The sequence below is a fragment of the Crocuta crocuta genome, unplaced genomic scaffold (assembly GCF_008692635.1).
Source record: "Crocuta crocuta isolate KB4526 unplaced genomic scaffold, BGI_CrCroc_1.0 scaffold253, whole genome shotgun sequence".
Taxonomy (NCBI): Eukaryota; Metazoa; Chordata; class Mammalia; order Carnivora; family Hyaenidae; genus Crocuta; species Crocuta crocuta.
In genome coordinates, this window is record NW_027529451.1 from 4,288,487 (window position 1) to 4,312,650 (window position 24,164).

General features: G+C 37.4%; 1 protein-coding gene across 4 annotated transcripts in view; it reads right to left on the minus strand.

Annotated features, from left to right (window-relative positions):
• The window catches only part of SLC4A7 (solute carrier family 4 member 7), a 64,207-nt gene that overhangs the window by 6,145 nt on the left and 33,898 nt on the right, over positions 1-24,164 (minus strand). For all 4 annotated transcript variants that reach the window (XM_077760740.1, XM_077760739.1, XM_077760738.1 and 1 more), the window contains 11 exons: positions 23,543-23,717; positions 19,904-20,037; positions 18,498-18,743; positions 16,153-16,258; positions 13,924-14,085; positions 13,411-13,524; positions 10,318-10,479; positions 9,877-10,128; positions 7,787-7,855; positions 6,308-6,481; positions 1,681-1,812 (listed from right to left, as the gene is read on the minus strand). In XM_077760740.1, the coding sequence (XP_077616866.1) occupies positions 1,681-1,812; positions 6,308-6,481; positions 7,787-7,855; positions 9,877-10,128; positions 10,318-10,479; positions 13,411-13,524; positions 13,924-14,085; positions 16,153-16,258; positions 18,498-18,743; positions 19,904-20,037; positions 23,543-23,717 (1,726 nt within the window). The remainder of the gene's footprint in view (positions 1-1,680; positions 1,813-6,307; positions 6,482-7,786; positions 7,856-9,876; positions 10,129-10,317; positions 10,480-13,410; positions 13,525-13,923; positions 14,086-16,152; positions 16,259-18,497; positions 18,744-19,903; positions 20,038-23,542; positions 23,718-24,164) is intronic.

Consider the following 24,164-nt stretch of genomic DNA (forward strand, 5'->3'; position numbering starts at 1 on the left):
TCCTGTGTACGCAGGGTGTTTAGGAGCATCCTCGGCCTCCACTCACTGGATGCCCCGCCAGTTCTGACAACGACAACTTTCTCAAACACTGCACTATGACCCCTATGTCACCGCAGACGGAGGACAACTGCTATTGGAGACATGGCCCCAAGTCATGACATCACAGTCACTGGGGACAGGGCAGGGTGGACCGGGGGGCATTCCCACTCTTCCTTCTTGGCAACAGAAATCCCACTATTTGAAGGTGGCAATATGCCACCAGCTTTTAAAAAGTCGGCATTTGGGGGCACCTGGGTGACTGCCCATCCCCTGCTTGCACACTGTCTCTCTCTCTCTCTCTCAAAAATAAACAGTTAAAAAATAAATAATTAAAGTCATCATTAAAAAAAAAAGGCTGAATTTCCCAGCATCCCTTGCAACTGCATGGGGCCACGAGGTGTACACGTAACTTACTGGCTGACGGTTCTGGAGAGACTCTGGAGAGACTCCTTACAACAGGAGACTACGGGGAGAGCAGGTTTCGCTTCCTCACCCTACCCCCGCCCTCCTTCCTGCCATCAACTCAGCAACCTCAACTCAACATCCACGTGGCCCTAGCAGGGCGTTCTGAGAGACTGTGCCGAGGATGGCAGAGCGCAGGACAGGAGCGCCTAACAACACTGTGACAACACTGCGACAACACTGTGCAGCCGACACACCGGCTCGCTCCCCCTTCTCAAGCCTTCTTCCGCCGGAGACCAGGAGCGCTTGCGCTTATGGCCCCCGTACTTTTGTTTCCTGCTGTACACAATGACCCTCGTTCCGACTTCATGCAGAAAATGATAAGCAGGCAATTTTAACCTAAGTATTTTATAAATAAATTCTATCCTTCTTGAAAATTCACCAAAAGCTCATACACATGTACATATAAAACACAGTTTTCAAGGAAACAAAAATCTTTTAAAAATTTTGGAGGCTCAATTCAAAGCAGTATTCCAATGAGTATCCTAAACAAAGAGTCATGATTTCTGTTAGACAGTAAACATAAAGCCAGCAATTCTGCCATAACTCAGCACTGCATAATCAGTAATCCAAACTATGAAAAAAATACCAACAATCGCTAAACACATTTGTCCATGAAATTTAATAAATGGATTTTCATAAATACTATGCAATATAAATAAGGTATATATTATGTTGCTTTCTCTCAAAAATTAGGGGGAAAATGTAATATTGAGTTTAATGGTACTTTTTGTAAAATGATATTTAAAATCCTTTTTGTCATTATATAGATGTCAGATTATTAAAATGCTGTTAAAATTTAAATGTAGGCTAAAATGTGCTTATGAATTTAAGGTTTCCACTACCTATGTTTAACACTGCTAAAGTCTGTCACTGTTAATTAAGTACACATGGGATATGTAATTTTTAAAAGGTTGTTCTGGGGTCGGGGCTTCGAGGGGGCAAGTTGGTAAAATGGGTAAGAGCTTATGTTTGGGAGGAGTTATCCACTAACCTTCCTCTGCCTCAATTTCCTTATTTGTAATTTGGGAATAACAGAAGTGCCTACACTTCATAATGATAAGGTTCTTAGGAGGATTAAAGGAATCGATTCCTGTAAAGTGACCGTAAAAGTGCCCGCTACTTGGTACGAAATATTAAACAATGAGTAGGGTACATTTAAACTTCTAGTCTTTTTACCTCTTTCTCTTTTTTCTTTTTGTCATCTTCTTTCTTTTTCTTACTTTCTGGCATGAGATCATCAAGCCAACTAAGTTCTCTCTTTGTGAAGCACAGATCCATGAGCTTGCGTACAAAAACTAATGCAAGGACCTTAAAGAAGTGGAGAAGAGAATATTAAATAACATCTAAATATACATAAATTATATAATTTAAAGAGAAAAAGTATCAAATGATAAATAACAAAAGTGATTGATATATTTTATTTAAAATCTACTTCATATACCATCTTATTTCAAAGGAAGTGAATTACCTATTTATGTTTCAAACTTCCTGCTCAAAGAAAAGACATAAAAAATGCCATTTTTAATATTTTCCTATATAAATACCTTGTATTTGCATAACATTAGAAAGTAGATTAAGCATAGTAACTTCACAGTAAAACTATTAATTTTTATGACTTTAAATTATATACATTATATAGATACAATTTTTAAAAATCTCCTAATCATTCCATTAGAGAATCCATTTCCCAATATTAGGTTTAAACTTTCCCATTATATAACTGGAAAAGATAAACCATCACTTTAATGTGCTTTCCTTTAACTGCTACTAAGGTTGAAGATGTTTGCAAATGTTCACTGACCATTTGGATTTCTTTCTTCGTACCGTTTTTGCTATTACTTTCTTTTCCCTGTTTTTCAATTGCTTTTTATGACTTTTATTCACAAATTCATAAGACCTCTGTGTAGTTTAGGTAGAAGCACTTTATACACCTTATATGTTGCAAATATGTTCTCCCAGTTAAGAATATGATTTACTACAGTTGCAGAAAACAATTAATTACGTGGTTAAATATATCTATCTATCTTTTACAGTTGGGTTTCCCTATCTTCTTTGAGAAGTGATTCTCAATCACTGAACTATACAACATTCTTTAAAATCTTCTACTACTAAAATCTTGAATTCATTGATGGTTTCTTTCTGAGTAAGGTATTGGGTAAGGAAGCAACCTTAGCTCCCCATACACAGTCAAATCACCAAAGATTATATAAATCTTCCTACAGAGATGAGTTATCATCTTTAATGAAATGACTCACTTATGGCACTCAAGTGGTAAATTCTCACATATATTCTGATAAATTCTATTTTTCTGATTTATGTCTATTCCCATGTCAATTCCACACTATGTTAGCTGCACTCACTGGACAGCAAACTTTAAATATTTAGTTGTCACAACAGTGTGGTAGCAGCAGAGGAACAGTCAAGTCCCTTACCCCAGACCCAGCCAGGAATTCTTAATTATCTTTGTTATTCCTCTGGTATTTATTACAACTTTTTTTTTTTATTAATATACAATTTACATATGGTAAAATAGAAAAGCATCATATGTACAGTTTGATGCTTCTGACAAATGTACACATTTGTGGAACCCACACCCAAAGATACAGGACATTTCTACCATCCATGTTGTTATCTGTGACTCTGGTATTCATTTTTCTCTTTAAGCTTTAAAATCATCAGGTTCACACTAACAACAACCTCCACGCATACACACAAACACATGCAAATAAACTCATAAAAGTCATATCTGAAATGACATCTTTACAATACTACATATGCAAAATAAAGAACATGGGATATCTTCCTATTTGTTCAGGTCTTAATTTTATGTACTTCCACAATTTATGGATTGAATTGTGTTCCCCATGAAAGATGTATTGAAATCCTAACCCTCTGTACCTCAGAACATGACTTTATTTGGAAATAGGGTTGTTGCAGATATCATTAAGAGGTCATATGGCGTGGGNTCCTCATAAACAGTCATATAAAGACACAGTGATACACAGAACACAGGACGACGAAGGTAGCTGCAACACAAAGAAAACCAAAGATTTTTGGCAAACTGCCAGAAGCTACGAAGAGGCAAAAAAGGATTCCCTTACACGGCCCCGTCCACACCTTCATTTCAGAGTTCTAGGATCCATGGCTATCACAGAATACATTTCTTTTGTTAAGCCGATGAGTTTTCTTGTAACTACCCACCCCAACAAAATTCTTATTAATTCTATTAGGGCTTTTAGTCTTTTTTTATTGGACTCATTTGAGTTCATAGGTATACAAACACATTACTGACAAAATGTTACATCTTTTCTTTATACCACTTATTATATTATTCTTGTATCATAGTTAGAACCTTCAATTCATATCTAATAGCAATAGTAATAGCTAGCTTCCCTATATTAAAGCTCATTTATAAGTTTTTATTCATAGTGACTGCATTTTATAAAAAGTCTTTTTATCTTTAATCATGTTGATAATTCTCGCTTACTGCTAAAGTATCACAGTCTATTTACACATGATATACTACTTATAGAAACACTGTAAATTTATTTGTTAATATCTTAAGATTTTTTGCACTTAATAACTGAGAAGTCACCATCGTTCTTTTGTACTTTATTGGGCTTTGGTATTAAGATCTTGCTAGTGTCTCCTGACTAAAAAATGCAGAAGTTTCCACCTTTTCCTCTGGTTTAGAATAATTTTAGAAGTACTGAAATTAACTGTTCTTTAAAACTCGGCTGCTAACCCTTCTGGGGCCTGGGATCCAAGAGCAGATCTTTAACCATTTTCCAGGCTTACGTGCAATGGAGTTATACATATCCATAGATTTTATACTTCTCTTTGGGTTAACTTTTAGAAATGTATGTGTGGAATGGAACGAATCCTTTTCCTCTAGATGAGTGGTAGATAAACCCCAGAACTTGGGTAAATCTGGCTCTACCTGTTTTGTACGGCCGAAGAACAGTTTGTAAAGATGAACGTTTGGAATTGATTCGATGACAGGGAACACTCACTTTGAACCTCAATTAAATGAAAGAAAAACTATCCCAAATGAAAAAGAATTTCATTTTTCTCATTAGCAGTCCATTTTAAAAAACTGGACAATTGGGGCGCCTGGGTGGCTTAGTCGGTTAAGCGTCCGACTTTCGCTTAGGTCATGATCTCGCGGTTCGTGGGTTCGAGCCCCGCATCGGGCTCTGTGCTGACTGCCAGCTCAGAGCCTGGAGCCTGTTTCAGAGTCTGTAACTCCCTCTCTCTCTGACCCTCCCCTGCTCATGCTGTCTCTCTCTCTCTCTCCTAGAAATAAATAAAAAAAACATTTAAAAAATTTTAAAAAAAAACAACTGGACAATTACTTTTTAGTTTCAACAATAAGAAATTGTGGAAATTTCTCTCCTGTTATAGAAGTGCATATATATCTAATGACCTACAAAGCTAGAGATATTTACTATCTGACCCTTTACAGAAATAGTCTGTCAATCTCTCCTCTATATGTTCAAACTTATTCCTATAGATTCATGTAGTATTTTCTTAAAGCCCCTCATGTCTCCTCCATAGCTGTGGTTATGTATCTCTTCTCTATCTTAATCTTGTATATTTTGCTCTTTCTTTCTTCTTTACTCAAGTTTGGAATTTATTCATTACTGATAGTTAGAAATTAAAAAATTGGTTGTATTTAAGTCTTTTTTAATAATATGTATAGTGAAGGGTATACATTTTTCTACTTTAGGTATATATCTTGGGTGTATCTCTCAGACTTTGTTATAAGTTCTCCATTGAAATACCCATAATATTTAACTCAGTGTTCTACCCAGGGGCTAATTCAGCATTTAATTTCTTAATACTTAAGATATTTTTAGTGTCTTTCAATATTCATTTATAATTTAATTTATTTGTGATCAGGAAATATTACCTGTATACTTTTTATAGTTTTTTAATTTTTTAAAATTATCATTCTGGCCATGTACATAACCAGTGTTTATGTGGTATTTACAAAAGAATGAATATTCTCTATTTGCAAAATGCAATATTCTATGATATTCTATGAAATATAGTGAACGATACTGTCTTATTGTTATTATGATCTAAAAAAAATTTTTTTAACTTCAAGATCTGTTAATTCCTGAGAAAGATGTAGTGAAACATTCTGTTAAAGAATTATGGGGAAAAAGAAAAAGAATTATGGGTGCCTGGTGGCTCAGTCGGTTGAGCGTCTGACTCTGGCTAAGGTCATGATCTCACGGTTCATGGGTTCGAGCCCCGCGTCAGGCTCTGTGCTGACAGCTCAGAGCCTGGAGCCTGCTTCAGTTTTTATATTTCTCCCTCCCTCTCTCTCTCTCTCTTCCTCTCTCTCTCTGCCCATCCTCTGCTCACTCTCTGTCTCTTAAAAATAAATAAAAACATAAAAAAAATTTTTTTTCAAAGTCTGGTTGCTTTGCTTTTTATATTCGGCTATCATCTTTGTTCTATAAACTTCCTAGATTCTGAAAGTTATTTAGAAAAACAAAACAGCATTCTATAGACCAAGGACTAAAAAAAACAAAACAAGCTTCAGAAAATAACAAGCGAATTCAGTTTCTAAAGCGACTGGTTTAATAGCTAGAAAGGGCCAATTCATATTTTGAAAACACTTATGATGCTTAAAATTGGCTATTCCCTTTCTCACATATAAATATTACTAATACATTACTACATTATATTACCAATATAAATGTTAGTAAAATAATTACTGTTGAAAGACACAAAGTTATTATTAATTAGTGACAAAGTCTGAAGAAAACAAACACAAACAAAACCACCTTACCATCATGGGGAAAACTACCGCAGCAGCTGAGGCTTTTATCACCCACAAAAGAACCAGACAAGTAAGCTGAATGACTGTGAAGATGTGGACCTTCCAGAGGGGCACGTAACGAAGGTATATCAGATCAGGCTGATGCTTAGCAGGCATTCCAAATAATTTTATACGGTCGAAAAACTATGTATTGAATGGAAAACAAAACAAAGCAAGAAAAAGTTTTCAACAAAAACATCATTTCTGTTACTTACAAAAAGAAACTACATTCAACCTTAGAGTTTTGTGATCCAAACAGCAACTTCCTTGATACGCTCTGATAATATAGGACAGTGTTTCACTATAAAACCGTTGGACCCAGTGGAATGGGGAGAGGGAATCGAGGTAATCATTTTGAACTAATATAATGAATTTAATGAGAAAACTCAAACCAAAATGTCTTCATTTGGAGGATAGAAATATTTAGATAAATTTAGCCCCGATAAGCAAACATGCAAGCCATTAATCTCTTTGAACTTGTTTTCTAATATGTACAATAAAGGTAACAATTAAGGCTCTTTCCAACTCTGACATCATCAAGTCTGTGACTATAGCCTGAAGTAACAATTACCCATTTTTTTACCCACTGAAAAGAAAGCTATGAGCAAATTCCTTGGTCTTTTTGAGCTCTCATTTCCTCATTTATAAACTAGGAGTAAGATCAGATCTACATGCCTCACAAAATTGTTGTAACGGGGGTGGGGAAAAAAAGGCAAGTGAGTTAATGAGACCATTTCTTGACCAGTGGAGGGGTATGCAGAAAATAAAGAGGCTGCCTCTGAGAAGTCTTGCTAGCTCTTGCTGGCAATTTCAGACAACATGCTTTTCAGGATCGGAGGTGGCCATGTGGTACTAACAGTGCTTTCTCTATGAGCTAAGTGTTTTACACAAAGACTGAATCCACATCTTACTAAGTTTTATCAGGTTGTTATCCAGGAAGTATTATAAACAAGACAGAGTAGGAAAATCACTAGGTTCTAGCCTTCGCTATGTTGCTTACTTAGTTAGGAACCTTCAGGAATTCCCTCCATTTCTGCCTCCTAGTTGACAAAATTAGTATTTCTTCCTGTCCTGTTTCCCGTGTTGTTCTGAGAATCACAGGTAATAACATACACGAGGCTTTACAAACCGTATCACACTATGCAAGTGCCATTCTCGGTCTCAACCTCCTCCCTCTTACTATCCTAATCTTTATCAATAGTTACAAGGCCTTTCTATGGCTTCAATTAAAAATCAGCAAGGACCATATCAGTTCATGATCTCATTCTTGAAGGAAAAATGTGCAGTAAGCAATAATCACTTTGAAAATGTGACTGTGAAGTCACCAGTTAACTTGCCTCCCCAAAATAGCAGAGCTGAGAATACATCACTACCAACATGAAGACAATCTTTGCAAATTTAAAGGACTTGTAAGCTTTTCAACAAAATCATTAAATACTTCTGACTTGCCTGGATTCCTTTTAATGAGGAAACTCCCATGTAAAGGAAAACACCATAGAGGACGGGCATTGGGATAAACTGCAAGTAAAAGGAGCACAGTTAGAAAGAACTCATGCTACTAAAACAATGTCACAGTAATACATACGTGAAACCATAGTGAGCACCTATGCAGACAGAACTACAAGATCTTTCAGTGATAAGATCTAACTTTTCTAGAAATAAGGAAAACGCTAGTGAACAACAAACAGTGTCCTTGAAAAACCATTTATCTTCTGCACGTGTCTTCCTGAAACAGGAGAATGTTCAGCTTTTATAATTTAACTTACAAGGGGGAAAAAAAAAGCACGGAAAGTTTATAATCCCAGCAGAGGAGTATATGTCAGTATCCATTATAATAAAGCTAAAAACAAACCCAGCCAAACGTAGGTGACAGTTGGGAGAGTGGGCAGTGGACACTAAAGTGTGCTAAATCCTCACGAAACACCCAATCCTGCACGACAGGCTCCCAAGCTTTCGGTCTCAGGACCCCTTTACGTTCTGAATAGGTACTGAGGACACGTTCCCCGCAAATACTTGTGCTTTTGTGGGCTCCCAGATGTCCCTGGACTAAACTTTGAGATTCATTGTCTTATCAGTAAAGAGATGCAGTATAAGAATAATAAAGCAAAAAGTAAAATTATAAAAGTATATAAAACTAGAATGGCTGTAACCACCAAAATAAAAATAACTTAAAGAGATTACCTCTGGTAAGCTGCTTTTGGAAAGGGAGGGAAAACAGGAAGACTAACTTTTCATGTTAGGGCTTTCTTCATGTTCTATTTGGACCTTTCTGCCTATATGCAGCCAATACTTAAAAAAATGTAGGGGCACCTGGGTGGCTCAGTCGGTTAAGCGTCCTACTTCGGCTTAGGTCATGATCTCACAGTTAGTGGGTTCAAGCCCCGCGTCGGGCTCTGTGCCGAGGAATAGCTTAGAGCCTGGAGCCTGTTTCAGATTCTGTGTCTCCCTCTCTCTCTGACCCTCCCCTGCTCACGCTGTCTCTATCTCAAAAATAAATTAAACATTAAAAAAAATGTAAAAGTAACCTTCATTACTAGGGGACAATATCCCCATAAGAGATACTAAATATTTCTTCTCCACTCCCAAGTGCTTCTAACAACACACTTACCAGTAGGCAGTAACTGCCCATTTACCTATCTGGTTCACCAACTAGACAGCCAAGTTCTTAAAAACACACAGTAATGGATCCTGTTTATTATTATTTCCCTAGTCCTAATAGCACAATAAGTACTCAACAAATATTTGGTGAATTAGTTAGTTGCTAGAAAGCACATGAAATGAAGGCCAAAGAATTGTGGTATTTAACTTTTTTTTTAGTTAATATAGTACCATACATACACACTCTAAGTTTCTTCCCTAATTTATAAATGTACACAACTCCTACTTAATAATTTTCTTTGCAATGAAAATAATGAAAACACCCAAGGAAAAACATAGAATTGAGCTCTTCCATAATAAACAGAAAATTACACTTAGCTACACTTGCTATTGTTATTATTTTTTAATCACTAGATTCAATAGGGTATGTACAGTACAAATCAGATATAAGTAAAAGATATTTAACATGAAGTTTAATTTCTTGCATGCTTCATTTCCATTAGCTGTTTTTGTTTTTCTAATGAGTACTACCACCTCTATTTCATTTATTTTATCAGAAAGAATGCATTTATTTTATATAATAGCACTATTACTTTCACATTTTGTTCAAATAATTATTTCATCCATATTTCAGTATTACTTCTTTTACGATGCCTATAAAATCCTCTGGGTATATTCTTCTTTTAGATCATAAGCCATGGACTAACTCCTTTCAAAACTCTACAGTTCCTAACAGTATCCTTTTACAATATTTCTAAAATGGATACATCTCACACTGAAATGCCCACTGTACTAAATACAATTCACCAAAATATTATTTTCCAAATAAATTCTAGAAAATGAGACTTATTTTAGCCATTTTAATGTTTCAATTTCACACAACCATGTATAAACCTTATAACAAAGAAGATTTTAAAACACTGCAGTGAAGAGATTTTTACCTTTAGCACTGAAGTCATGAACACAGACAGGCCCATGAGAATAAAAATCATTAGCCCTGTAACTCGCTGTTCACGAATTCCCAAAAACTTGGGTTGTTCCCCTGGAGCAGAACATTCAGATTCAACTTTTAAGCTGTTGACGTGACTTATTGATAACACGGTTGCAGCCACAAACCACGGAAGTCCCATGACAGAGCAGACGCCCAACATAATGCCAACCATGAGCAAATCAAGGTGATACCCAGCTCCTTTCTGGAAAGTAAAATGAACAAGAACATCTGTAAGTCTAAACTGGTCTTGTGGGTTAACGTAATACACGACTTCATTAAGAGAGAAAGAATTAATTTCCATCTCACATCTTTTCATTTTCTAGTCATTGCGAAATGACGAGAAACTCAAACACTTGAAATAACAGCACCTGACCCAAAATTGAAAAATTACCTTCAACTTGTGCTCCTTTCTGTTTATGATGACAGCTGTAATTTGTTGATCCATAAAGATGAGAATGGTACAAAGCAGAGCTGGTATGGCAGCTATTAATAAAGTCCACCAAGGATTTTCTCCCAACGGGCTTATGATCCAGCCCCTACTTGGGTCAGTAGGCTGTTAAAACATTACAGATAAAAAGAAAGGAAGAAGTTTCCTCCTACTGCACAAATTTCCACAACATAGGTTGTATCTATTCCAAGAAATGCCAAAGAATCAGAAAGACCTAAATTAAGTCTTAGAACCTATGTTTGGATTATTTGCAAAGACAGACACAAGGATGCTTCCCATCCCTCAATGCAGGTCGCTTGTCCATGTAGTCAATCTTTCCATCAAGAGGTGGGGTCCATTTCCTCCCCTTGGGTCTGGGATGCCTTTACGGTTTACTTCAGGCAACAAAATAAAGCCAAAGTGACACTGTGATTTCTGAGTCTTGATCTCAAGGGACCTTGCAGCTTCTTCTCTAACCCTCTTGGAACCCTGAGATTAAGCTGCTGAGTAAGCCTGGATAAGCCTTCTTGAGGATGAGATACAATAAAGTGAGAGAGAGAGATGGGAGCCAACTACCCCAGCTATTTCAGCCATCTGAACTGAGTTCCCAGACATGGGAATGGAGCCATGTTGCCCCATCAAGGCAATGGATGACCGGAGCCACAAACCAAGAGAGATCCAAACCAAAAGAGATCCTACTCTGCCCTACTAAGCTTAAGTACCCAGTGCCACACACTTATGAACAAATGAGGGGTTGGTATTTTAAAGGCTTAATGTTTGGTATTTTAAAGGCTTAATTCTATGTGAAGTAGAATGCCATTTCAACAGGCTCCTAACCTACTTCAAATAAAGTGAGGTCCATCTACTGCCTAGATCAACTCCTAAATTAAACTGCTTTGAAGATCCTACAGACTAGTGAACTCAGCAGGCTCAGTACTAAGTCAGAACTAGGGCCTCAGGACATACTTTTCCAAAGTATCTACTGACAAAAACCTGGCACTTTATTAGACACAAATACACTTCAATGCTGTAACGTTAAATCGGTTTCATAACAAAACTTTTAAAAGATCCTAAGAGAATTCAGTTTTCTTGGAGGGCACTAGATATATTGAAATCTAAGAGTGCTTTCATTACCTAAACTTCCCTTTAAGCCTGTTTTTTTTCTTCCTGAAAACATCTGTTGACATACAGAGAAAATTTAATATTTTCAATTTCAGGCATTCCAATTTTCCCATGCTGATACACATTAAACTGCTTAATATTCAATACCATACGTGAACAAAAATATTTTACCTACACAATGCACAATTCTTAAGTGTTCCTTGATTTATCTCCCCAATGCATCTGATGCCCCTTGAAATCAGTTCGCTACTAAAAAGCTAGATCAATAAATGAATAACAAAAATATATTTAGGAATGAAAATAAGGAACTGGGCCCAGGATTATAGGAAATTACATCAATATTTCAAACCAATATTAATCTACAGTTTCATTTACTTCTAAGACCTGGTAAAAAATAAAATAAGTTTCATACAATCATCTCTTAATTAAGGCCCAAAATCTTTAGTGGTTTAATAGCTATGCTTTTTAAAAAAGGTTTCCAGGGGCGCCTGGGTGGCTTAGTCGGTTAAACGTCCGACTTTCGCTTAGGTCATGATCTCGCGGTTCGTGGGTTCGAGCCCCGCGTCGGGCTCTGTGCTGACTGCCAGCTCAGAGCCTGGAGCCTGTTTCTGAGTCTGTATCTCCCTCTCTCTCTGACCCTCCCCTGCTCATGCTGTCTCTTTCTCTCCTAGAAATAAATAAAAATATTAAAAAAAAAAAAAAAAGGTTTCCAAATTTTATTATATACTTTAAACACCAAAATTTTTAAAATTTCAATAAAATTGAGTATATCTAATGGCTCGATATGCATTTATGTATTATGTTACTCATGGTTTTCCATAGTAAAATTCATATAGTGTTATAAAGCTAAAACTTTATTTTTAAATAAAAATATAAGGAGACCTTCTATAAAATTTAGCGGATCATTTTCCATTCATGCACCCCTACCTTGGAGACCACTGGTTTTAAAAATAATTCCTTCCCCCAGTGAAAGAAAAAACAGACTAAAATTATATTCATTGCATTTCTTATTTCTAATCCCCTTTAAACCTTCTGTCTTTAAAAGAAGTCATATAATTTGCTGCAAATATAAACATATCTAGTGATACAAATACTCGACTGTAAGAAAATCCCAGAAACCATTCAAAAAGCTACCAACTCCTATCTAGATGGGAAAACATCTCCTGGATGCTAGAATATGCTGTGGTCTGTTATGTACAACATTACTACAGTCTGCTGATGAAAGCAAAGGGTTCCTAGATGGTCAGCTAAGTGTCCTTTTCCTGGTGGAAGAATACAGTTGATTCTCTCCTGACTTTGCTGGAAAATGATACGTGGTGCATTCCATTTCCTTATCAGATACACCACCCTTCTAGAAATTTAACTAGAATCTTGTTGTTACACTTGTAAATTCCAGTTTGAGTCACTTCCTTATAGAGGAATGAAGACTGTCTTTGGCCTGGAAAACACATCATGAACTCAGCTGTGATCGCAGGGTCAAATGTTTTACATGACTCCCAACTACTTACCATTAATATTTTCACTCACATTCCCTGATGGGACTAATGTTGATACCTTCTTGCAAGCATTTCCTAAGTAGGTACACTTGTCTCTTCTCATCTTGTCATTTTTTACGTATGAGAGAAAATTGTATGTATATATACATACATATTCCTATAAAGTGTCTCACTTTATGGGGCGCCTGGGTGGCTCAGTCGGTTAAGCATCAGACTTCATCTCAGGTCATGATCTCATGGTTCATGGGCTTGAGCCCGGCGTCGGGCTCTGTGCTGACAGCTCGGAGCCTGGAGCCTGCTTTGGATTCTGTGTCTCCCTCTGTCTCTGCCCCTCCCCTGATCACACCTGGTCCCCTTCTCTCAAAAATCAACATTAAAAAAATTGTTTTAATAGTTTGGTATTCCCATGTAACAAATAACCAAATGTTTTAATCCTTACCTCAAATTTTTCAGGAACATGAAGTTTAGGAGATGGAACTCCTACAAGGTAGTCAATTGCAACCATTATTACTATTGTGAGAAATACAGCAAAGTCACTGATTGTCGATCGCACCTATGTTAAAAGGATCAAGTTAAAATAAACACAGAAAAACTGTGTGTCCTTTCTAAATAATGCGTATCCTCCACATTAAAATATGCCACTAGAAAGTGTGAATAAGGTTTTTAATTAGTGATAATGTGTCAATGAATTACATTTATTTCTAATGTTTTTGAAAAGACAGAAGATAAATTTCACAACTAACCTACCATCTCTCATGGTAAGGCTTTATTTTATTTACTTTATTACATGTTTAGACATGTAATACACATTTTTCACTATGAATAATTTCTTTACAACTATTTGACATCAAGTATTAACCTCAAACAATTTATTATGGTTTTGAAACAAACCAAGGCATTAGAAACCAAAAATATGAATATTACCAGTAGTCCAAAATCACATCCCAATTACCTTGGTAGGAAAATACCGCTTGGTCTTAAATTGCTTGAGGAATGAAGACAGGAAAAATGTTGTGAAAAATAAGATGACACTCCAAAAGAGCACATCTGGAATATAAGGTCCATGAAGACCACACGCTGATCCTACAAACATACCATGAAAGGTTTTACATTCCTGGGTGGGGGAGGGGGGAGAAAAAATAGAAAAAGGAGAGAATAAGATTCTCGGAGATCTAATAAATTACTAATGAACTCTATTGACTCTAAGATGCTAGTGACTGAAGACATTCATTATTTTGTATTTCACTTAGAAAGGAAAAAAGCCTGCCAAGTCAACTTTAACACAACATCGACTATAAGATGTACCCTGAGTTCAGAGATGCTACAGCTTGAAAAATACATGCATCTTAAATCACTGAATGGAAATACAGTGCTTTGCCAAGTTACCTCATACGGTCCTTTCTTTCAACTTCACATACTCTTTAGTGAAAGCTTCAGAGTGAATAGTAATTCCTGAATACTTTGTATGCATTCTTGATGGCCTACAATTTTACTATCCTTACTTCTAAACAAGTTACTTAAACAAAAGTGCTAAGTTCAAATAAGGAATAAAAACTAGTCGGCGTTTCAGACTTCACTCAAGACCATGGGATTAAAGCAGGGGACTGGGAGCAGTAAAGCGACCATTCAAACAGTATTTCCATTTAAAAAAAAATCAATAACATAATCAGTAATACAGCATAATATATGCAATAATAGAAATCTTTTGACGAGATTTTCCTTTGGGGGGGGGAAAATCACTCAAAGACATTCAGAGACTAAGAAACGACACATGCCTCTAATGTCACTTTTCTCTTATATTCTAATGAGACTTGTTTTAACAACACAACTCAGGCTCACCAAGGGAAAAATAGTCACAGGTTCCATTATTCTCAATTTCCATGTGCTGAAATTTGTAAAGCTACAAATTTACAACATGGATCACAAAAATAAAAGCCAAAAGTACAAAAAAAATGGGCCTTTTGAATAGCAAGAAGACACGTTGAAAAGACCTGTGTCTGTACTATCAAGATCTTCTACTCATCTTGGAATGAGGTGGAGTTTTGTTTGTTTTTTTAAACAAATCCCTTTCATTTGAACACCTCTATTAACTCTACCTCTTTCATAGCAAAAAATGACTTTTTAAATATAAAAGAGTCAAGCATGACTCTAAGTTGATTCCTGCTAGATATGGCAGTGTATATAATCAGCAGTGTCCTACAGAACTTACTATGATGAAGGAAAGGTCTTAGGTCTCCACTGGCCAACGCAGCAGTCAGGTGACCGAGCACTTGAAATGTGGCAAGTGCAACTCCAAACTGAACCTTTCATTAACTGTATTTAACTTCAATTTAAATAGATACGTGTGACCAATGGCTACTACGCTGGACCATAGAGATGTAAATTTTCAATGAGATAAAATGGCAGATGATACCCTTCCGATGATAACAGTTAAGAAGCTATCTTTGGTGAGGAAAAAAATGGACCTGCAATTGCTTATATGATATAAAAGGTGCCAGAGAAGCTCAGGGGATCTTGGTTTTAATTGATAATTGCTATAATCATTTTATAACTTAATCTCAAATCCCTAGGAAGAGCCCAAAACAGATATTCCAAGGGTGGGACAACATACCCCAACAGAACACAAGAATACGTAACAGTATTCAGTACACCGTAGGCACTCATTACATGTTTTTTGTTCTCCTTCCTTCCTTAGGTGCTTGAGTTATATTAGTCTCTCCAAGTTAAACAAGGTTCAGTTCGACACTGAGGACATGAGTAAGCACGTGACCTTCTAAGGAAGTGTTCATGGAGCACATGAACTGATACAGAGCAAGCTGGACAAGGTGTGGGCTGTTCTAAACTGTCAACACTCTACTGTGTGCAGCCACAGTCCTAGCGAACACTTCCTGTGAACATATCAATCTACATGGAACTAGAAACCAGAAGTATGTTCACATCTTTTTAATAATTATACCTTGGGAGTCATATTTAATCCATTTTTATCCCCCTTTACCAGGTTCCTTCCTTGCAGCCTATCGTGTGATACATAAAAATGTGGTAACTCCTCTATGGTCGACACAATACTGTGTTCTGAAAACATACTATCACTGCTAATCAAGAAGAAAATGTAGGTCTGCTCAGAAAAAGCTAAAGAACCAGGTTAATATTTGCAAAATCCTGTATCTCATAATGTACTCACAGAAACAGTGAGATTTCCCCAGGAAATATCCTGTGCCGTTAAATTCTTTTCCTTCCACACCTTGAGGGTTTCATTGCTAGGGTTGGAAGGTTCAACACATACACATCTGAGAAACGAGAACAGGGTAAAATTTTAAGGATTCCATGACTGTATTAAATCAATCACGCAATGTAGTAGCTTTTAATTTAACTTGTTTCCCATGTTGCGATGCATGGAGACTACAAAGTGGAAACACATCAGAAACAATGGAGGAACAAGGTTTGGCTTATATACATAAAATATAACTAATACAAATCTCGATACAAAGATATTTTAAAGAATATCTCAATGAAACTTGTTAGATACATTCCTTGGGGCTGGGCGGGGGGCAGTGCTATTTTCTTTAAAAATCTGACAAGACACTACCATGTTTAGCAGGGTCACTCTCCACTAAATCTTACCTACTTAATTCCCACGGGAGCAGCTCTTCCTCCCCATCCACACATACACGAGCCACGAAGATTCCCAATACAGAGATACTCCTATTAGCACTTTGTACCCTGACAAGCCCTACCTACTCATGCTCATCCTTTATGGATCTTCTGTTTTATCCTTAAGGAAAGAAATGCAATATAATTTTTCATCAGGATAGGACTAGGAAAGTCATAAGGAGATCAGAGGGTTCAGTTTATATACCCAGAGCTATGTCACCTAAGGAAAAAGCTAGAAACCCCCACACAAGCAAAGAAATGTCTCACTGTGGATTTAAAAAACAAAAAGAAGAAACACACAGGAATATTCCCAATTAGATTATGAGCTGTTTAAGAACAGGCAAGAGGCTGGGCTTTGGATTCATCCCATGCTCCATCATTTACCAGCTGTCTGAGGCCAAGCAGGCTTTAACCTCCGGGAGGCTGTTTCTTCATATAGAAAAGGGGCTGGACAGGAATAATGAAGTCACACATGGTATGAATTATGCAACACTGCTGCAAGGTGCCTGTGAGTGCTCACATAGTGTCAGCTGAGCAAATGATGTTTCTGTCTATTTACTCAGTTAGCCATAAGGAAACACTCACTGCTCAGATTGGCCAGCCTGAGCTATAAAAGCCGTGCTTCAATAAAGGTCAAAAAAGGAGGTAAAAGAGAGAAAACCAAAAATAGCACTTAAAAAATTAACCAGTTTAAAAGCAGAGAAAATAGCACAAAATAGATCTGGCATCAAAGTGTCACCAGGGGCACCTGGGTGGCTCAGTCAGTGAAGCACCCAACTTTGGCTCAGGTCATCATCTTACAGTCTGTGAGTTTGAGCTCCATGTCGGGCTCTGTGCAGATTAGCTCAGAGCCTGGAGCCTGCTTCAGATTCTGTGACTCCCTCTCTTTCTGCCCCTACCTCCCCCTGCCTCTCTCAAAAATAAACATTACCAAAAAAAATTTTTTTAAGTGTCACACTGATCTCCTCAAATAAGTCAATGTCTCACAGAAATTTTCATATCCCTCCCTATTCTGCCCATCAAAGTTGAGAGTATACAAGGAAGGCAAGGGGAAGAGAAGGAAGAGAGGTTCGGAGGGAAGGGGGAGAGTACAGGGATTTGGGGCTTAAGAAAGTAGAAGGAGGGAACTTGTACCCTTGGTTTTTGGTAACCACTTTCTCCTTATAAGTCAATCAAATGCAGGATCACATTTACACTAAATGCTATATGCTAAAGGCAGCAAATATAGGCATCTACCTAGATATGTTTAATTTTAATAACCTATTAGACTGTTAATTAAATATATTTGTCAGCCCTTTCTTACCACCATAATTACTTTTCAAGTCTTATTTTATTCTAGAGTCTTAAAAAATGTTCAATTCATGCCTTTCTTATCACAAATAGTCCACCAAAGAGCATATGAGAGTGTACTGAAATTATACCTTAAAAATAACTTCAAATAAAATGATCAGACTTCAAAAATGTTAATGAAAATGCAAAACACAAGGTATATAAAAATCTTTGCCTCCTACGTTCAGGACTTGGTTAAAGAATAAAAGATCTAACATCACTGTTTGATTCAAATATACAGTGGTTAGTTGCCAAACACCTGCATTGAAATTGACTGATCCAACTCAAAGGGAAGACCAAAAATATACACATCTGAGAAAGTTGTTTCAGGAAATAAAAATGACTGAATTTGTTCAACTGTATTTATGTTCCTATTGAGTGCGTTGGTAAAGTCTCCTCTGTAACAAACAAGTCAACCACCGCATGGCTAGTTGGGTAGTTAAAGCTAGATATACAGAGAGCATCGCATGCGAAAACAAAATTATTATAGGCTCAGACGTTGCTGCAAAAACACATTTTAATATTGGGAAAAAGAGAAACACTTACGAGTAGCTGGTCAGTTCATCTAAGTTGTTGTGCATATTAAATGCATATATTTCTCCTAAATGAAAGAGCTTCTCCAAAGCCTCGTAGATGAATATGATGCAAATAAGAGCTGCAAAAGCCTCCTCTGTAAATCGGGTAATATAGCACACAAGGCTGCTCGCATCTGTTGCAACCAAAACAATGCACAAGAAAGAAGTCCACAGACCAATACTGGTTCTTAAAGACAGATAGGAAAGCTGATAATCTCTGTTTAGGGAAAAAACGTGCACATGATCAACATCCACCCACAGTAGTGCATATCTGTAATTAAGATGTTCATAACAAGCAATAAGAAGAGTCTTCAAACATAAGCTTCCGAAAAAGAGGTATATTACAGAATAACAACATGACTAAAGAAAGCTGTGTACTTCTGCTGCAACTGAAGATAACAGAATTATAACCGTTTACTTACATAAAAGATTTACAGTGAGAATCTGCGAGGCACTTCATATTACAAAAACAAAGACGTCACCTTAGAAATCAGTTCTGAGGAGTAGAGGACAGATGTGCAGTCTATAGAGCATCGCTGAAGGCCAGGAAGCTCTATGTTACCATGGAAGCCACACCTCTGTCCCCTCCATGGCCAGCACTAATATCTCCTCTGCCACCAGGATCACCACAGAAAGTGGCTTTGTTTTTTAAATTCGATTTCAAGTAAGAAATTGCTTTAAGACCACAGAGTTCAGAACACTTCAGCTCACTGCATTCTCTTACTTAGTCTGTGTAGCTAGCTAGCATGCCAGAGTGGAATCGGCATCAGCTTGTTCAGTGAAGGGAGAATCAGAACAAGATGATTTAGATGAACCCAGTATCTTAACAGGATCAAGTTGTTTCAGGCTAAAATATTCAACTGCATTTACCTCACAGAACGAACAGTACTGACCACATCAAATTCTACCTCTACCGGCTATGGTGCCCTGAACTGCTTCCCACACCATGAACGCTGCCAGTGGAAACTGACATCTTGCTCCGCCAGCTCAAGTTCCTTCTGCTAAATAGGGCTGACTGGCTAGGGCCTCCAAGATTCACCTCATTTTAAAATTCTTTTAAAAGGCCAACATACCAACTAATCAACATTTAGATTAACTCCTTCTTGCTGGATTGATACTTGCTAGCACAAAGTATTTCTATTACACAAGGGATTTGTTGACCAGGACTTAAATCCACTGATTTTATAATCCGCAAGGTGACTTGGGTAGGAATGATAATAGGGGCCAGAGTAGGGTCAATCACACAGAACCCCAAAATACTGAAAATACATATACTGTCTTTTTCAGCTGCTAAATATATAATGCACTTTTAACTAAAGTTAATCAACAACACAATTATATGTGAACACATGTGATAAGTAAATAACTATTACGTACCTGCAGAACTTAAATAAAATTTTTTCAAACACTAAAACTGGACCTGTGCTCCCCAATATTGTTAGAGGTTGCCCAGCAAACAACGAATAGGCAATCCCAGTTAATGATGCTCCAAAAAGAGACTCTATTGCACTCTGTTTAAGGAAAAAAGAAATGAATAGAAGTAATACATCATAAATGTATCTCTAATCTACTGAAATACATAACACATCTGGAAAATAAAAACACGAATCAAGTAATTAAACATACAAAGCAGACACAACTTTTGATTCTTAAATTTCTATTTTAAATATGAACAATTACAAATACATTTTAAATACATAGGGAAAACTGCTTTGTTTTCATATTAAAAGTGAGCTTTTGCAATCCACCTTTCTTCAGAACTCGTATTGTGGGAGACAGAGAGGAAGGAGTAAAAGGAAGAGAAACCTAGATTTTAACTCTATCTATAGGTATTTTATTTCTTAAGTCTGTGGGGCATACAAATACATTTGTTATTTTGGACATTTTTGTATGTCTGAAATAATTCATTTAAAAAAATAGGAAACATTAAATACTCAATATGGTGTGCTTCAAACAGGTAAGTCAGAAATTAACAAGTAATCCTATCATTCTCAAAATGATTTCTAAAGAGCAATTTTCCATGTTTCAAAGAAATTACTCTTACATGATAGGCTTAACCAAAACATTTCAAAAATAAAATGCTTTTAACATAAAATAGATGGAAAATCTCTTTTAAAAACTCAGAGCAACCATTAAATGAAGAACTATCTGACTACTAAAGCTTGGTTAAAAATAAATAAATAAATAAATAAGAAAATCCAAGACTCAAGAAAGTGTAAATCACAGCTAGTACATCACTTCTGAACCTCTACTAATAAGACATTCTAACTCATTAGTTAATTAGATGATAAGGGGTACAGGCTAGGCCACTAGACAGAGGAAGGCATCAGAAAGAAGAGAACAGTTTACCATTCACAAACACCAACGTCAACTGGAATGCGCTATCAAGAAAGGGAGAGCCCATCATCACTGGGAAAGGCAGGGAAAAGAAGCGTGTGAGAAGCACCCCTCCTGGACGTGGGAGGCAGCACAGCGGCAGAAGAGCGGCGTTTCAGGACCAGGCTGGAGTGGAAGACCTGTTACTACTAGATGCTGAGCCACTGGTGTTATCTCACACTTTTCAAACCCAGCCCTTCTCATTTTTCAACAGGAGTGATGAGAACAGGGAGAACTTAATGAGACCGTGTTTGCAAAAACACCTAGCAAACCTACCAGCTGACATACAGAATGCATTTAATCCATGGCAGTGATTCTCATCATCAGTAATAACAGCATCTTCCAAAATCAAAATCACAAAATAACAGTATGCTGTAAAAGTATTATTCAACTATTACTATAAAAACAGGACCAAACCCACATACATCTGCCAAAACAAAGGGTCCATATGAACTGCTAAGCCATTATAAAATACTTAGTTCAATTAGAATATGCATGTTTAGGAATGGATTTAAGCGGAGCTCAAGGCAAAGAAAAAAAATGTCTAAATGGTATCAAGAAAGAGCAAAAAAACTGAGAAGCAAGGAGATGGCAAATAAATGCTAACTGGGGGCAAACGGGCACAGAATAACAGTTTCTCTTCCCAACGTGGTGTTGGAAGAGTCCGCACCCGTCCCAGGAAGCCCTTCCTTTTCACCACTCCGTCCACCACTCGTCTCCCAAGCCCTTTATGGGCAATGTTTCACTAGTTCCTTCACCCAGATCTAGTCTTATCCTAATCTGTAAGTGGTTTTTATGTTCACTCCCAAGTGGACGGTCTCTGTCCCTAAAGAAACCACAGCCCGACCACACCGCCCTCCCTTGGCCGCGTTCAGAAGTCTCCATCCTGCCCATCAGCAGCCCTACCACCGCCCTCCCTGCTCACCTCTCCCTGCACAGCAGTGGCCACTCCGTGCTAACCTTCCGCCTCAGAGCCTCTATTTTGGGTTTTGCAAACTTACACCAACCTGATGCCCCTTCCCAAGTTCTGGTGGTGCCTGTGTCTAATCTGCCGGGCCATTTTCCTCCGCAGCCTCATTCCTCCTCCCGTCCACAAATGTTAACTCCCTACTTTTTCCCCTCTCCCCTCACTGTAAATTATCTCCCCTGTCACCCTCACCTAGACCCAGCCTTTATTCCTCTCCTCACCACCGTACAAAGCTCCTGAAAACACAAGCATCGTCTCCGAATCACTCTCCTCTAGAAGACTCTGGATTCCTCGCTACGGTACTTCCGCCTGCTGCAGCTCCTCCCTGGTCACACTCACATGCGGCACAGCACAGCATCACATATTCCCTATGTACATACATGTGTCATTTGCTCTTAGGTTAGAATCCTTGAGGACAGAAGACACAAGCCCCTCTTACGCTTGTCTATGCCCCCCAATGCCCACAGCACTATCCCGTGCACACGGTATACTAAACAGCAGGAGGAGAGGGGCAGGCAGTGCAGCACAGTCCGAAAGCAAAGCAGCACTACGTCCATGATGGTAACAGATAAGACAGTTTCAGGGGGACCAGCAGAGTTACGTGTACATTTTGCGACAGCACATAAAAGCGACTTACTAAAAATAGATTTCCTTGGTACAGTGATTGCAGAATAAGGTAAAAGAGTCTAAATAACCAAAAATGAACGGAGTTCAAAGGAAATTTTAGTTGTCAAGTTTGTCTCACGTTCAGATCATGAAAGAGTTTAACTGAATAAGGATCAATTAGTTAGCTTCTGGCTATTTTTTTCACCTTTAATCTGTAAAAAATGAATTTCCACCTAAGAGTAAGTAGAATTAAATACACTCAAGAATTATAAATCATCTCATTTAAATGTCATTAAAATTCATATAAACAAACAAAAAAAGTCTTTCAACATTTGACAAAGCACTGTACTCAGTTACCATGCCTCCCACAGCCCCGAAATCAGCATTACCAAGAACAAAACGTCATTAAAGTTTCATTTTAGTCATATTGAAATATGGATGCAGTTTTCAGTTACACGTTGGCGGCTTTTACACAAGTTTAGTAACAGCAAAATAAACAACACTAAAAATCCACCGTTTTCCTACAACTTCCAAAGTCTACTTGTGTAGTGTGGGCCTCCCCACCAGGGCTCTAATCCTATGATGCTTTACAAGACATGAGGCAGCCCCATGGATTAAATCCCCCCACCCATGACCCGCCCAGAATCAGTTCAAATTCAATTTGTCTCCCACCCCCAGCCCTTCCCCACACCCCACCACAAAGACAATACAAGCCTTTTACTCAATTTATAAAACCATTCATCCAGCAAGCCAGGATCAACTTTTTTTTCCATTTTCTTTTTCTTGTTTTCTTTCTTGTTTTCTTTTCTTTTTTTTTTTTTTTTTTTTTTTTTTTTCNTTTTTTTTTTTTTTTTTTTTTTTTTTACCTCAACTGTGCATCTTCTCCTGCTCAAATGGCTCCCCCGTGTTTTCCATAGCAATTACCTTTAGGGGAAGTCTGCTTTGGGGCAGGTTAATCATGCTGTGGGTGGACTCTTCAAATAAAAGTATGAATAGTGAGACAAATGCACACAGACACTTGCCTCTGAAGAGCTAAGAGCCTGGCCACTACCAATCTTTGTACTCACTATTCTGCCTTCTGTAGCTTCTCCAAGCAGCCCTCCAAAAGTGATTACAGGAGACATACAGGCACAGTATAGGAAAAGAATCGAGGCCAGGCACTGCAGACTTAATGCATCCTTGAAGTCACTCAAGAAAAAAGGTGCTTTCCTTTTGATGTCAAGTATCAAACCACCAAAAAGCCTAAATAGGTGAGATGAAACTCGTCAAACTGTACACTAGAGGATTCTAGCTAGTTCACACTAAATCTATGGGCTACATCAAACTGCTGGTGCCTAGTGTTTTGTCAACAAAAATTAATATCCTATTTAAATCACGATATAAATTATAGAAGATACACTCATTTAATCTCATCCACTGACAGAGGAAAGGCAGATCTCACTACGTTAGAAGGCACATAAACATCTGTATTTTATGGACTATACATACTGAGAAGACTGCAGGCAAATGATTTTATATGAGTAAATGTAATTTCAGACACAAATGTACAATATACAGTAAAAATAAATAAAACCTAACAGTCCATTCATGAGAATACGCATAAGCAAGTCTATCAATTATTATCTACGTTATAAATCTTAAAGGCAAGTGTTAGAAATACCAGGAAGACAATTATAATATAAACCGTAA